We start from the raw sequence: 15,755 nt of genomic DNA, 5'->3' as shown, positions 1-15,755 counted from the left end.
ATCATATACAGAGCATGCAAGTATCATATAGAACATAACATAAATGTGTACATGTAAATACCTTCTGGCTGGTGAATTGATTTTGCAGTTGTCAAAAGAAGACATTTTTTTATTGTACTATTTGGAAAGCTAATTGATCTGGTCTGGGTTTATTTCTTTGCTCTTTAATTTTCAAAAAATGGTTGAACCTTGATTTTGGAGAATCCTCTCACATCAAATTTAAAAAATCAATTTTTCTGATTCTAGAATTTTTTCTTAAGGTTATCAATGATTAAGAATATTAATCTAGCTTTGAGCTGTCCAATAAATTGCAGCATAAATCACATGTGGAATTTTAAAATTTTCAGTACACACACTAAAATAAGTAAAAAGAAACTAGTGAAATTAATATTTTATTTAATATATCCAAAATAATATACTGTATTTCAACATGTAATCAATTGTTTTTATTTTTATTAAATTTATTGGGGTGACATTGGTTTATAAGATCACATAGATTTCAGGAGTGGATTCTTATGTTACAAGATCTATATATTGTACTGTGTGCCCACCACCCAAAGTCAAATGATAGTTTTAAAAATTGAGTTATTTTATTTTTTTGACCACACTAAGGGCTTTAAAATGCAATGTGCATTTACACTATAGCGCATCTCAATTTGAACTAACCACATTTCATTTGCTCAATAGCAATATGTGACTAGTGGCTATGCATTTATAGGCCATCTCTTAATTATTTAGAAGCAAGGAGATCTCTTAGAAATGAAGACATCCCTTGGCTCTGTTTTTTCTTTTCTTTTGTCCCGTAGGAATTATGTAATTTTATTTATTAATTAACTAGAGGCCCAGTGCAGGAAATTCGTATTCTCGTAGGGTCCCTAGCAGCTGCCAGCTGCCAGCCGGGGCCTCCATCCCTTACCCCGGCCCACCCCACCCCTTGTTCGAACTCCCAGATGACCTCCCGGTCAAGGGGACAATTTGTATACTACACTTTTATTATATAGGATATACATGATTAAAAGTTATAGAAACAGCAAACAGTTCAAAGCAATCTTCCTCCCAGTCCTTTTCTTCTAGCCTCCCAGTCCTTTTCCTGGAGGCAAAATATTATTACCAGTTTGTTGTATATTCTCCCAGAGCTGACTTTATTTTTTTTTTAATTTACAGTTGTGGCACTCTTTTTTTTTTTAAATATATTTTATTGATTTTTTTACAGAGAGGAAGGGAGAGGGATAGAGAGTTAGAAACATCAATGAGAGAAAAACATTGATCAGCTGCCTCCTGCACACCCCCTACTGGGGATGTGCCTGCAACAAGGTATATGCCCTTGACCGCAATCAAACCTGGGACCCTTCAGTCCACAGGCTGATGCTCTATCCACTGAGCCAAACCAGTCAGGGCCAGGTGTGGCATTCTTATACATACTGTTCTGCAGCTTGCTTTATTTCATTTAATTAGTTGGAGATATTTTAATCTGAAAATATAGATTGTTTCCCTTTTGCTATTGAAAAAGATTGTGTATACATCATTTAACATATATATGAGCATACTTGCTAGGTAAGTTTCTGAAACTAAAGGGTCAAAAAACGTTCCAATGATATTCTGTAGATGTTGCTAAATTGTCTTCCATTGTATTAGTATCAATTTTGACTCCCAAGAACCATGCAAGAGAGTGTCTGTTTCACTAAATGCTAGTCAACATAGTATTATCAAACTTTTTATCTTTTCCAACTTCAAAAAAAATGGAATCTTGTTGCATTTTTTAATTTGTACTTATTTTTATTAATGATACTGCATATTTTCTAAATATTTAAGAGCCATTTGCATTTCATTTTCTGTGAACTGTCCACATCCTTTGCTCATTTTTCTATTGGATGGTTGGGGCTTTTGTCATTTTCTATGAGTTTTATATATTAAGAAAAGTTTTATGTGACTTTTAACTTTGCTTATGGGCTTATTTTTGCATGCATAAATTTTTTTAAAATATATTTTATTGATTTTTTACAGAGAGGAAGTGAGAGGGATAGAGAGTTAGAAACATTGATCAGCTGCCTCCTGCATACCCGCTACTGGGGATGTGCCTGCAACCAAGGTACATGCCCTTGACTGGAATTGAACCTGGGACACTTCGTCCTCAAGCCGACGCTCTGTCCACTGAGCCAAACCAGTCAGGGCTGCATGCATAAATTTTACTGAACTTTCTAGTATGTTATGCCTTTGAGATTTTGGGTCACAAATAACTTAGTCATTAGATAATTTTTAGACAGTTTTCTTAGACTGCTTTTAATTTAGGGGGGTTCATATTCATATTTTAAATCCATCTAGAATTCATTTTCATGTAGGATATAAAGGATAGATTAAACTTTATAATTTTTTTCAGAAAACATTCTGCTAGCATTTTTATTTAGAGTACATTAAATGAATACATTGATTTGACAGTATAAAAGACCATATACCTTTCTACTTGTTTTAAACTTTTATTCCAGTAGATTTTCCACGTTTCTTTTGAAGTATACTTCTGGTGTTTTATATGTTTTTTTCTATTACTGTATTTTATTCCAGTAACATTTCTGACTGGTTGTTGCTGTTATATATCAAGGCTATTGTTTTTTTTTTCTTCAGCTACTTTACTGAATTCTGATCAATTCTAACAGTTTTTCAGTTGATTCTCTTGGTAGACCAGTGTACAATCTTATTATCTGCAAATAATGATAACTTTAGTATTGCTTTCCAGTGTTAATATCTTATTTCTTCTTCTGTATCATTTGTCTCAGTTAGTAAGCAATGTAAAAAAACAGTGGTTTTTTTAATAGCCCAGAGGCAAAGTAATCTTGATTTTTTTAAAAAAAACTTACATTCTTAAAATACATGTAATGAGAAAAACTGTGGGAAAATAAGGTATAACTGTATCACGAACGGGGCAGCATTTACTTTATCTAATGGATTACTTATGTATGTCAGTGCCCATTTCTTCCTGTTCTTTCTATCATTTGGACTTTGAAATCTCCATCAGTATTGGTCTAAAAATGTTTGAATGAATGAATGAAGAAATAATCATAAGATGGGCACATTTATATCAATCTAGTGAAACTGATTGAATGCTTACTTTACACTAAGCAGAAACATGAACAGAGTAGAGTATTCTTGAGTTTACAGTCCAGTAAAGGTAAAATACAATTGAGTATAATATGTTCACTGTAGACCTTATGAAACATAATAGAAACAGTATAGAGCTGGGAATGTTTAATCCTCTTGGAAAACTGGAGGAGGAATCCTAGGGGATGTGATATCTGAGAAAGTTTTAGAGGAATGTAGAAGAGTCTCTGGGCAAATTGGGGGACTAAGAAGACATTCTGGGCAGACAACAGTATCATAATATTTATAAGTTGCTGTTATAGTTGGACTATAGACTGTGAGAGGAAGTAGAAGGAGAGAAAAATAGAGACCTGCATATGAAAACCCATTTATATTAGGCAGGAGTTCTCAATAGAAGTGGGCAGCCAGGGCTGTAGAAGAAAACATAGATTCACCTAGAAAGGGCATTTTATAAACTACACTTTTCATCCTTGTCTGATCCGCTGGGATGTAAACACTAAAGGCAGTGTGCCTTATCTTTCAGGTGTGTTTGAGTAAAAGAGTTTGAGAACTACTAATGCAAGTAGTATAAAGCCAGTAACCTGTGTTAAGGAGGATATGATATCAGATTTGCATTTTAGAACCTTCTCTTTGATAACAATTTGAAGGAGCCTGGGGACTGGTGAGGACAGGCTGGGCTAGGAGAGAAACCCTTTAAAAAGCTATTGCAATGGATAATGAACCAAGAAAATGTAAAGCTGGCTACCAAATGTCAGTGAAGAAAATTCAAGGAATAAAGAAAATAGAATTGATAGCTTAGCAAGTGATTTACTATGTAAGGCGCTTGAGAAGACTGAAAGGAGCTTGTCTTTCTCCACTGTTCTTAGCATTTTGTCACAAAGAATTATTTGGGAAAGAAGTGGATAATATTTACTAATGCAGTATGACCTTCCCACATGAGCTGGTGATTTTGATCATCTTCATTTTCTATGACCAAAACTATGGCAATGGCAATTGCTGGGAAGACAAGAGTAATTATTTTTTAAAAATACATTTTATGATTTCAGAGAAGAAGGGAGAGGGAGACAGAGATAGAAACATCAATGATGAGAGAGAATCATTGACCGGCTGCCTCATGCATGCCCCCTACCAGGGATCAAGACTGCAACCTGGGCAACCCAGGCATGTGCCCTGACCAGGAATTGAACCCTGACCTTCTGGTTTATAAGTCAATGCTCAATCACTGAGCCACGCTGGCCAGGCAAGAGTAATCATTTCTTGATTAGCTACTGGCCTTCCATGAAAATGAGTATCACAATTTACTATGTCTAAGAATTCCAATACTATTAACAACATGCTAATTCTCTAAGATGCATTATTCAAGTTAGATATGTATTAATGCACTTTCATTTTTGTCTCCATGCTCTTTAGAATTCACTCCGAGGGCAGCCTTGTGGATGGCCCCGAAGCAAGCCTGATGGAACAGGATAGAACCAACCATGTGGAGGGCAACAGACTAAGTCCATTCTTGACACCATCTCCTTCTCCCATCTGCCAGACAGAACCTCTGGCTATAAAGCTCCAGAATGGAAGCCCATTACCAGAGAGACCTTATCCAGAAGTGAATGGAGACACCAAGTGGCAATCTTTCAAAAGTCACTATGGAATACCCCACATGAAGGGCAGCCAGAAGAGTCGTGTAAGCCCAGACTTTATACAAGAAGGCAGAGGGTATTCCAAGTGTTTGCAGAATGGAGGGATAAAACGCACAGTTAGTGAACCTTCTCTCTCTGGGCTCCATCAGAACAAGAAGTTGAAACAAGACCAAAAGGCCAATGGAGAAGGAAAGAACTTCGGGGAAAGCCAAGAAAGAAATCCAGGCAAAGGCAGCAGTCAACCAAACGTCTCCAATATGAATGACAAGAGAGAATCTGTGAGCTCTGTGGCCCCAGAAAATGAAGTTAAAGATATCACCAGTTTTTCAACACACAACTCAAGTGGGTCTGAAAATGCAGAGCATCAGATTCTGAATCAGCAGGAGGGCAAAGATGCTAACTACCATGACAAGAACATTGTATTACTTCTTAAAAACAAGTCAGTGCTAATGCCTAATGGTGCTACAGTTTCTGCCTCTTCCATGGAAAACACACATGGTGAACTCCTGGAAAAAACACTGTCTCAATATTACCCAGATTGTGTTTCCATTGCGGTGCAGAAAACCACATCTCACATACATGCCATTAACAGTCCAGCTACTAATGAGTTGTCCTGTGAGATCACTCACCCATTGCATACCTCAGGGCAGACCAATTTCCCACAGACCTCGAACTCTGAGCTGCCTCCAGAGCCAGCTGCAGTCATGACTGAGGCCTGTGATGCTGATAATGTCAGTAAACCAGCTGCAATGCTAGGTACCTGTTCCTTTCAGAAACCAGAACAACAAAAACCAGTTTTTGAGATATGCCCATCTCCTGCAGAAAACGGTAACATCCAAGGAACCACAAAGCTAGTAGCTGGTGAAGAATTCTGTTCAGGTTCCAGCAGCAATTTGCAGGCTCCTGGTGGCAGCTCTGAACGGTATTTCAAGCAAAATGAAATGAATGGTGCTTACTTCAAGCAAACCTCAGTGTTCTCTAAGGATTCCTTTTCTGCCACTATCACACCACCACCATCAAAATTGCTTTTGTCTCCCCCTCTTCCTCTTCCAGAGGTTCCTCAGCTTCCTTCAGAAGGAAAAAGCACTCTGAGTGATGGTGTTTTGGAAGAACACCATCACTACCCCAACCAAAGTAATACAACTCTTTTAAGGGAAGTGAAAATAGAGGGTGAACTGGAGGTACCACCATCCCAGAGTCCTAATCCACCTACACATGTATCCAACCCCTCTCTGACACTTCCAGAAAGGCTTCAGAATAATTGTGTTAACAAGAATGACATACGGACTCCAGGGACAATGACTGTTCCATTGTGTCCTGAGAAAGCAAGACAAATACCAGAACATCCCAAGCATAACCCACCAATTCTTGGTAGCAGTGGAGTTCCACAGGACCACTGCCAGCAGCTGATGGGGCACAAAGAACAGGAGGTTCTGAAGGGTCAAGATAAGCGACAAACACTCGATCTTGTGCTCCCAACACAGCCCCATCTGAAACCAGGATGGATTGAATTGAAGGCCCCTCAATTTCATCAAGCAGAATCCCATCTAAAATATAAAGCACCACAGCGGTCAGTGCTTCAATATCAGTCCAACTCCTCCAATCAAATGACCTCCAAACAATACACTGGAAATTCCAACATGCCTGGGGGGCTCCCAGGGCAAGCTTGCACCCAGAAAATTATGCAGCCAGAGCAGAGGCCACAAAGGTACCAACTTGAGATGAATCATGGGCAGTCTCAAGGTACAGTGGACCAGCATCTCCAGTTCCAAAAACCCTCACTCCAGGTGCACTTCTCCAAGACAGACCCTTCCCCTGAAGCTCACATGCAGTCACTGTGCACCCCTAGGTTTCATTTTCAACAGAGACCAGACTCCGAAAATAAGAAACTCATGCCCTCACCATTAAAGCAGCACTTGAATCAACAGGCTTCAGAGACCGAGCCATTCTCAAACTCACATCTTTTGCAACGTAAGTCTCATAATCAGGCAGCACAAACACAGACATCCCAGAATTCACATCTCCCTCAAAACCAGCAGCAACAGCAAAAATTACACATGGAGAATAAAGAACAAATGCCTCATACTTTTTCTCATCCCCAAGGCAACAGTGGTCAGCAAAGAGAAGGATCGTTCTTTAGCCAGATTAAAGTGGAAGAATGCTTTCATGGTGAAAATCAGTATTCAAAATCAAGTGAGTTTCAGACTCATAATACCCAAATGGGATTGGAGCACATACAGAATATGAACAGTAGAAATTCCCCTTATGGTCATATCTTGAAGTCAAATGCAAGCAAAGTACAGATTTCTTGTTCAAACAACGTTCACCCAGCTTCAAAGAATACAGAACAGACTTTACATCCTGAACATTTTTCTGGAAACAAGACCCAAAACTTGCATCACATGCAATATTTTCCAAATAATGTGACTACAAAACAAGATGGTCTTCACAGGTGCTTTCAAGAACAAGGACAGAAGCCTCAGCAGGCTTCAGTTCTCCAGGGATATAAAAGTAAAAACCAAGATTTGTCTGGCCAACAAGCTGCACAACTCGCTCAGCAAAGGTACCTGATGCACAACCAAGCAAACGCTTTCGCTGTGCCTGAACATGGAGGAAGTCACATTCAGACCCCTCCCCAGAAGGACATTCAAAAGCACGCTGCTCTGAGATGGCACCTCTTACAGAAGCAAGAGCAGCAGCAAAACCAACAACCTCAAACTGAGTCTTGCCACAATCAGGCACACAGGCCAATTAAGGTTGAACCTGGATCCAAGCCCCATGCCTGTATGCACCCCAAGTCAGCACAGCCAGAAAACAAAGTGTGGAAAAAGATAACTAAGCAAGAGATTCCACCCCTGAGCTGTGATAATGTGCAGCAGAGGAGCATTCTTGAGACCATGGAGCAACACCTGAAGCAGTTTCAGGTCAAATCATTATTTGACCATAAGGCTCTTACTCTCAAATCACAGAAGCAAGTAAAAGTTGAAATGTCAGGGCCAGTCACAGTTTTATCCAGACATACCACTGCTGCAGAACTCGATAGCCACACCCCAGCTTTAGAGCAGCAGGCAACTCCTTCAGAAAAGACACCAACCAAAAGAACAGCTGGTTCTGTTCTCAATAATTTTTTAGAGTCACCTTCCAAATTACTAGATACGCCTATAAAAAATTTATTGGATACACCTGTCAAGACTCAATATGATTTCCCATCATGCAGATGTGTAGGTAAGTGCCAGAAATGTTCTGAGACACATGGTGTTTATCCAGAATTAGCAAATTCATCTTTAGATATGGGATTTTCTTTCTTTCTTCTTTTTTGTCTGGCAGCAATTTTTAAAGGCTCATAAAAAACTGAAGCTTACATTTCTTGTCTTTGAATTACAAATGCTTGTGCTGTGCAAGAAAGAACTTCACTTACATTCAGTTTTTTTCAAAATATTGACACAATTGTGCATGTTCATTTTTCTCTGTATATAAACCTTTTAAGATATAAAGCTATCTGCTATAGATTAATCAATCTATTTGTCTTTATAAATAATTTTCTGGAGAGACAGCTAGGCAGTAAAAACATCTATTAAAATGAGAAAAAATAACTGTCATATGCAAACTAGTGTAGAAGCTTTTAATATTTTTTAATTCAGGGTTGAAGGTACTAGTTTTACAAGGCTAATTTCTATAAGGGAGAAATTATCTTCAGTCTTGGTGAGTTGGGGGAAATTGTAATGCTTGAAGTTCTGAATATACATGAAGTTGCCCTTTCCCCGTTTATATACTTGAAATATTGTGTGATTTATATTCATTTTGATTCTATTTTCTCTTTAAAGTGTTATCTTTTTTATAAATATATATAATTTCCTATTTTTTAAACAAACACCTTTTTGTTAAAATTTAAGATACGTGACAGGTCTGTTGGAATAAGGAAACATTTTGCTGATGGATGCAGATTTCATACATATATGTGGAGATCTTAATCATAGCTATTTAGCTTGGGTACAGTAGAAGACATTTGAAAAAACATGTCAAACTAATGTGGCTAGTGGTCCACCCACCCCATGTTATTCCTCTTATGATGGGACACACTGCATCTTATGGGCAATGGAGGGAGGATGCCTACTGTCCCTTTGTGTGTGGTCAGGATAAGGTTGCCTCACTGGGCTAAATGCCACACATGTCATAGATAATATTAGGTAAGTTATAACCACCTTCACTCCCTTCTCCTATCATCCTAACCCTTTTCTCCCCACATTCCATCTTTGACAGGAGCCTCTGCCTTTTACCTGACACACTCTCCAGTATTTTTTCACTTCACAAATTGTTCTAAAGTATGTACAAACATGGGTCTGGCGTCAATGTTTTTAATTTCAAAAGAGAGTGATTAAATGTTGTGGGGAGACAAGAGGAGAAGTTATCTTGACAATAAACTGAGCAATCTCCTAGGGGCGAGATAAGATAGGAAATTATATTCTAATCTTTCAACATCCAAGTAGCAGGCAGAATTCCAGTTAGCTGAAAAAAAAATTTTTTTTAATTTCCAAAACTAATTGTAGTTGATATTACGTATAATTTATTATAATCCCCATACTTTTTTTTGTTTGGTTCCATGCATTTGGTATAAAATAATTTCTTAGCCCATATCTGAAATATAATTTAATGTATTTTTATCCAACAGCCAACATATGTATATACTTAATTATTTCACACATTTTCTAATAAATGACTCCCTCAATTTACTCATTCGGAAAAAAAAAATGTGTAAAGTCACATTTAGGGCCCTTAATGTGCAGTTGGGGGATAAGCTTTGTGGATGTAGCCTTTATATTTAGTATAATTGAGGTCTAAAATAATAATCTTCTATTATCTCAACAGAGCAAATTATTGAAAAAGATGAAGGTCCTTTTTATACCCATCTAGGAGCAGGTCCTAATGTGGCAGCTATTAGAGAAATCATGGAAGAAAGGTAATTAACGCAAAGGCACAGGGCAGAGTAACGTTTATCCTTTTGTATATGTCAGACTTTTTCCAGCTTACACACATACAAAGCAGTAAACTATTGTAAATTGAGTAATTATTAGTAGGCTTAGCTGTTCCAGGGTTGCCAATCCTACACACTGTGCTATTCACCAGAGCGTCACAATATTTGACAGGACCAAGAGTCTGCGAGCTGGCACAGGCTGCCCACTTTGACATGGGTGCCAGAAAACCCAGGCATGAGCAAGAATCATCCTGCCTGCCAGGCACAAGGGTGCTGGCACAAGCTGCAGAGAGAGGCCCCACTGTGGCTCTCCCACTGGGCGATAAAGTGTCAAAGAGGAAGAGGGGGGACGTGTGGTTTGAGAAAGGAACCCGTTGAGTTAAATTCACCTAGAATTGTAAAGGCATAGTCCTCTCTAAGGAAGTTGCCCCCAGTCTGAGCAAAGGGCAAGTGTGATATACTGAATAGAAATAGAGACATTCTATTTATAGTTGCATTTTCTTTTTTGCTGTCAGTCACAGGTATGCAAGTACTTACCTGAATCTACAGTTACTCCTGCATGTAGAAGACTCTTAAGAGCGAGATACTCAATGCAGAGAGACATTCATATAGGTGTCCACAGCTCTTGAGCTGTTACTATGCTAGGATGCCTTTTCTCTAAGAGGTAGGCAGTGTTATCATTGAAATACATTAGGAGACATTCTGGGCAGCAAGGACATACTTTGCATCATTCTTGCCCCATTTCCAAATTAGCATGTAGAAATGTACTAATCATCTAGTACCCCCTTTTTTATTTATTAACAAGTAGTAAGTAGTACCTTGGTCAGAAGGGAAAATATAATCTATTTCTAGAACTATCCTATATTCTCAGTATTGCTGGATACTAGTTATTTGCCAGCTTCCTTTTTAAAAATGTGAGATTCTTTGAGGAACAGTTATAACTAAAATCTATTATGATTCCCTATGTTTAAAATAGCTAAATTTAGTTAAGGACAAAAATAAAATAGTATATATCTTAGAAGACTGAATTTAGCCAACTTAAAAAAGTCTTATGCTTTGTGAAATTATGTATAAAACTAAGTTTTCCCATTATTTTCACCCAACATATAATTTGAAATAGTAAATTATAATTATCAGTATATTTTGATGCTGAAGAAGAACAAGGCTTAAAGTCTATTATCTAGTTTGCTTGGCATAAACTTTAAAAAATAAATAAAACATTTATTTCTCAGGATGTGGTAATAGAGTAAAATTACACTCAAATGTTCAATATTTTGGGTGTCTTTTAGGTCCATTTGCTAATTTTATGTGTGTGTGTTTCTGTGGATTTCTTTAAGGTTTGGACAGAAGGGTAAAGCTATTAGGATTGAAAGAGTCGTCTATACTGGTAAAGAAGGCAAAAGTTCTCAGGGATGTCCTATTGCCAAATGGGTAAGTGTGACTTGACAGGGCTTTTAGTCTTCAGTTCTGGGCATTTTCATTCATTAAATTTAACCCTGAAAATTGTGTTAACCCAGATCAAAGTGTTATTGATACCAGTTAAAAGGAATATTGCTTATATTTATTTTATCATGTGTTATCTCTTAAGAAAAAGTCAGATTAGTTTTATAATCATATACTAACCATATTTAATTGAAAGAATTGAATGATGAGGACGAGGTCCATTCAAGTACCTGCTACAAGTATAATTCTTCCTTTAAATACCTTCATGTCATTTATGTAAACCTTGATCTTTATGAAAAAGACCTGCATGTCTTCCCTCTAGCTCTGGCTTTAATTCAGGGAGCGTTGCCCCAACTCTACTGGGTATACAGTAATCAGCTAAACATTGACCAGTTTTTCACCTCTCGCAGTTCTGAGCCCAGGGTAAACCCCCACTTTGTACATGGGCAACAAAAGGCAAGTTGTAGGTGGTGATAAATGTTGCCCTGTGACCCAGACATGAGAAAATATGCATACATAAATCAATGCTGACATCTGCTGCAAGTGACCCTTGTCTTGTTTTGGTGGGGGTGGGGGGTGTTGGGGTGGAATGGTGACCCGCACAGGTGGTGCGCAGAAGCAGCAGTGAGGAGAAGCTACTGTGTTTGGTGCGGGAGCGAGCTGGCCATACCTGTGAGGCTGCAGTGATTGTGATTCTCATCCTGGTGTGGGAAGGCATCCCCCTGTCTCTGGCTGACAAACTCTACTCGGAGCTCACCGAGACGCTGAGGAAATATGGCACACTCACCAACCGTCGGTGTGCCCTGAATGAAGAGTAAGTGAAGCCAGGACCTCTCCTCTCTTTCCACTGGTAGCAAAGCCTTATGGTTGGAGGGAAGAGAGTTGAACCTGCATTTTCACATTTATAAAATGGGGGTCAAAATGCCTGCTTCACAGTCATGCAATAGGAGGTTGTGTTTGCTAACATGGACAGCGTGAGATGATTTCATTAATATTTTGTACCTTCAGATAACATAGCCGTTAGTTAGGACCAGCTTGCTAAGTGTCTGTACCCACATGAACTCAATCACACGGTAAACTTGAAAATACTTGTGTATCCACTTGCTACGAATGACAACTCTTTTGTGTGCCTGGCCATCACATTAGTAAGTATTGACATCACTTGTAAGTGGCAGTACTTGAAACAAAAGAAGTTTGCTGAGAAACTTTGGGATTCCCAGGTGAAGGACCATAATTGTGTACGTAGCAAAGTACAAGACCTAGAGTAGAAGTTATAGAGAACCAAACCGATTTTGACTTCCATTTAATCCAGTTCATTATTTCCACAATAGTAATCAAAATTGCTTCCATTTTTACTATGTCTTAAATATTCCAGAATTTATTGTCTATAGGATATGCATTTTTCCAGAAATATATAAATATTTGGAATAGAAGAACAGGGTTTGCACTTAAATATATTTAGCGCATCCAAGTGTTAGTATGTTTTTTTGTTTATGTTCCTGTTTGTTTTCAACTCCCTCCACTTGCAGGAGAAAGCTTTATTTTTTATTATTCCTCTGCTACGCCATTCCTGTATAATATTCAAAGACTACAGGATAATTCACTAGGCTACACTGAAATCCTGCCTTACTTAGTTTACTTACAATTGATTCTAAAATAATTTTGATTTTGCATTTCTTCCTTTAGTCTCCTTTCCTCTGTATCCACCAAACTGCAAAGTAGTTTACTGAGCTTATACAAATACTACACTGCACATTGCAACAACCCATTGGTAACCAAATTTTTTTTTTGCTATTACTCTAACTGGTAAGGTTTTACTAACTTTATCTTAAAATACGTTCTCTCTCTGGGTCATGAGGGAGTGAACATCAACTATAAATAATCTGTTTAAGGAAGTTAGGTTATTCTACATGAAATTGTTACTTGGCTTTCTATGGTAGTTGTAATCTAAAAATGTCATGGTATGCACCTCACTCCCATAAGTCTACATATGGTGGAAGGTCAAAGTTGCTGATTTCAGAAGACATGACTCATACTTACAATGGACTGCTTTAGGTATAACATACTATTCATTTTACCCCAACTTCCCTGTTCCTCGTTTTAAAATGTACTTTAGGTGCCTTGAATCAAAAAGGAAATGAAAGTTAAGGCACCTTGAGCTAATGGTTCGTGATAGCATTTTTCTCAGGAATTCATTAGCACTGCCTTGTATTTTTAAAGCAGACTTCCTCTTAGACTTGATGGCTTGAACTTCTAAACCAGTGAAGAATTTGTTTACATTTATTGAAGTATCATGCAACTATATTTGTAATTGATTTAAGTTTCATTAATATTATACATCTCTGGTATTTTTATATATTTAGTGCATCTAAGTGTTAGTATGTTTTGTTAAGGTTTTTCTTTAATTTCTATAAATGCCATTGCCCTAAGTGGAATCGGACATTCTATGTGAAGAACTCTCCTAAAACAGTGGTCGGCAAACTCATTAGTCAACAGAGCCAAATATCAACAGTACAACGATTGAAATTTCTTTTGAGAGCCGAAAACCGACTTCTGCACATGGGCCACGAAGTTTCAATCGCACTGCACGTGTGCGCCCGCACATGGTATTTTGTGGAAGAGCCACACTCAAGGGGCCAAAGAGCTGCATGTGGCTTGCGAGCCGCGGTTTGCGGACCACTGTCCTAAAATGTGTTACTTTGCATTTGGAAACCAGAACAATAATTGGGCCAGGGTCTAAGAAAAATTATAATTGGTATTAATAGGAGGTAGTTACAAAATTATTAAAACAGGTACTTCAAATAGTAAGACATTTTAAAGGCCAATCTGTAAACTTTTGTTTATCTTTGTTTAGTATTTCAAGGTGAAGATGAGTAACTGGTTAGATAAAATTTTCACTTTGGGCTATTCTCCAAATAGTAATTCTCCAAAAAACTGTACTTGAGAAACATGATTAAAGTAGACTATTCACAACAAAAAACTTCACTCAGATACATGTTAGAAGTTTCTTCTACCCCATAAAACAAATTTTATGTTTGGCAGAAGTTAAAATTATGATTCTTTGCCAAGAACATAGGATAATATCAAATTGGAGCTGTTGACCCAGTTTAATGTTCAAAGCTGTGTGAACCTCCTCGCTGAGTTCTTACAAATCCCAGTGCCCACAAGCACCATCACCACCCACTGTGAGTCCAGGAAAGGACTCCAAGCGCTTTCAGTGGGACAGTCAGAAACGGACTTCTACATCCTCGGAGCCATAGCAGCTGTTCCTCCTTTAAAGATTTCCCTTTGAGATTTCCATTTTATGACTCAGCCTGACCAATATGTTTTTGGCAAGTTAGTGTTGTGGGAGTGTACCTGTCATCATAATAAAGTCAAAGCCAGAAGTGCTTTCTGCCAGGATGGGTAATGTTAAACTTGTAAAGAAATTTTCTATTACAGACTGGCAGCCGTCAGAGGGGAGGGAATAAGGGGGCTGGGTGAAAAAGGTGAAGGGACTCAGAAAACAAAACCAGCCTCATAGACAAACAGCAGTATGGCGATTATCAGCGGGAAAGGGGGTGGGAGGGAGGAGGAAGAAGAAGGTATGGGGGGATAAATGGTGATGTAAGGACAGTTGATTGGGGTGGTGAACACACAATACAATATACAGATGATGAATTACAGAATTATACACCTGAAACCTATATAATTTTATTAACCAATGTCACCCCAATAAATTCAATTTTTAAAAAAGTAACTGCAATTACAGAAATGTGCATTAAATGGAGATGCGTATTGTAACAAATCCCTATGGGCCCATCACCCAGCTTCAATATTTATCACCATTTTATCAATACCATTTCATATATTTTCACCACACATTCTACTCCCATCCCCACTAGTGTTTTAAAGCAGAACAGTTACCATATTCTCTCACCTATGCACATTGCAGTATTGCAGTGTGTATATCTAACAGATAACTTATTTTACAAAGCCTAGTCACAGTGTCATCAATCACCTTAAAATTTATGGTTTAATGTTCAGACCATGTTCAAATTCCTGAATTGGATCCTGCCCCCCCCCCCCAAATAATATTAAAAGTAAAAAGATATTGAGAAAAGTTAAGTCTGCACCTTGCATTTGATTGATGCTTTTGAGTAGAGTAGTCCCAGTTCATGTCTGTTAGCTAGCATCATTGTTAATAGAACTTCTTTCATTCTCAGAAGTGTCCATTCTGGAAGATAAGTTGTATGATTCATAAGCCTCTTTTTATTTATAATAGTCTCCCTCTCTTTTTTTATAAACTTATTTGTAATAGAAACTATGTGATTTGCTCTGTAAAATTTCCCATATTCTGGATTTGGCTCATTGAACAGTTGTTTTATTTAATGTGTTCTCTGTCCCTATATCTTCTGTACACTGGTAATTTGACATATATATACATATATGTGTATATTGGAAAAAATGCTTCATAAATGGTAATGAAGTAATCTTATTTTTTCTTATCTACCAGGTGGGATGTACATCTGCTTTGATTTGTTTATAGTAATGTTAGGAGTGTTCAGTTAGTTCAGGAGTTGTCAGCTTGATTCATCCACCCTGAAGTTTCCTGAAAACTTTCACCAAATGAT

General features: G+C 37.8%; 1 protein-coding gene across 3 annotated transcripts in view; it reads left to right on the top strand.

Moving 5' to 3' along the window:
* The window catches only part of TET2 (tet methylcytosine dioxygenase 2), a 146,779-nt gene that overhangs the window by 88,729 nt on the left and 42,295 nt on the right, over positions 1-15,755 (top strand). For 2 of the 3 annotated variants that reach the window (XR_013959625.1, XM_080651220.1), the window contains exons 3-6: positions 4,504-7,952; positions 9,594-9,684; positions 11,037-11,130; positions 11,748-11,956. Coding sequence is in view for 2 of the 3 variants with exons in the window: in XM_080651220.1 (XP_080507346.1) it covers positions 4,550-7,952; positions 9,594-9,684; positions 11,037-11,130; positions 11,748-11,956 (3,797 nt within the window). In the remaining variant the exon portion in view is untranslated. Of the gene's footprint in view, positions 1-4,503; positions 7,953-9,593; positions 9,685-11,036; positions 11,131-11,747; positions 11,957-15,755 lie in introns of those variants that run through there. The other variant, XM_080651221.1, reaches the window with a different exon arrangement.

The sequence above is a fragment of the Plecotus auritus genome (genome assembly GCF_963455305.1).
Source record: "Plecotus auritus genome assembly, chromosome: 1".
NCBI classification, from domain to species: Eukaryota; Metazoa; Chordata; class Mammalia; order Chiroptera; family Vespertilionidae; genus Plecotus; species Plecotus auritus.
The sequence above is the reverse complement of the archived record's forward strand: the minus strand, read 5'-3'. Positions and strand labels throughout refer to the sequence as shown.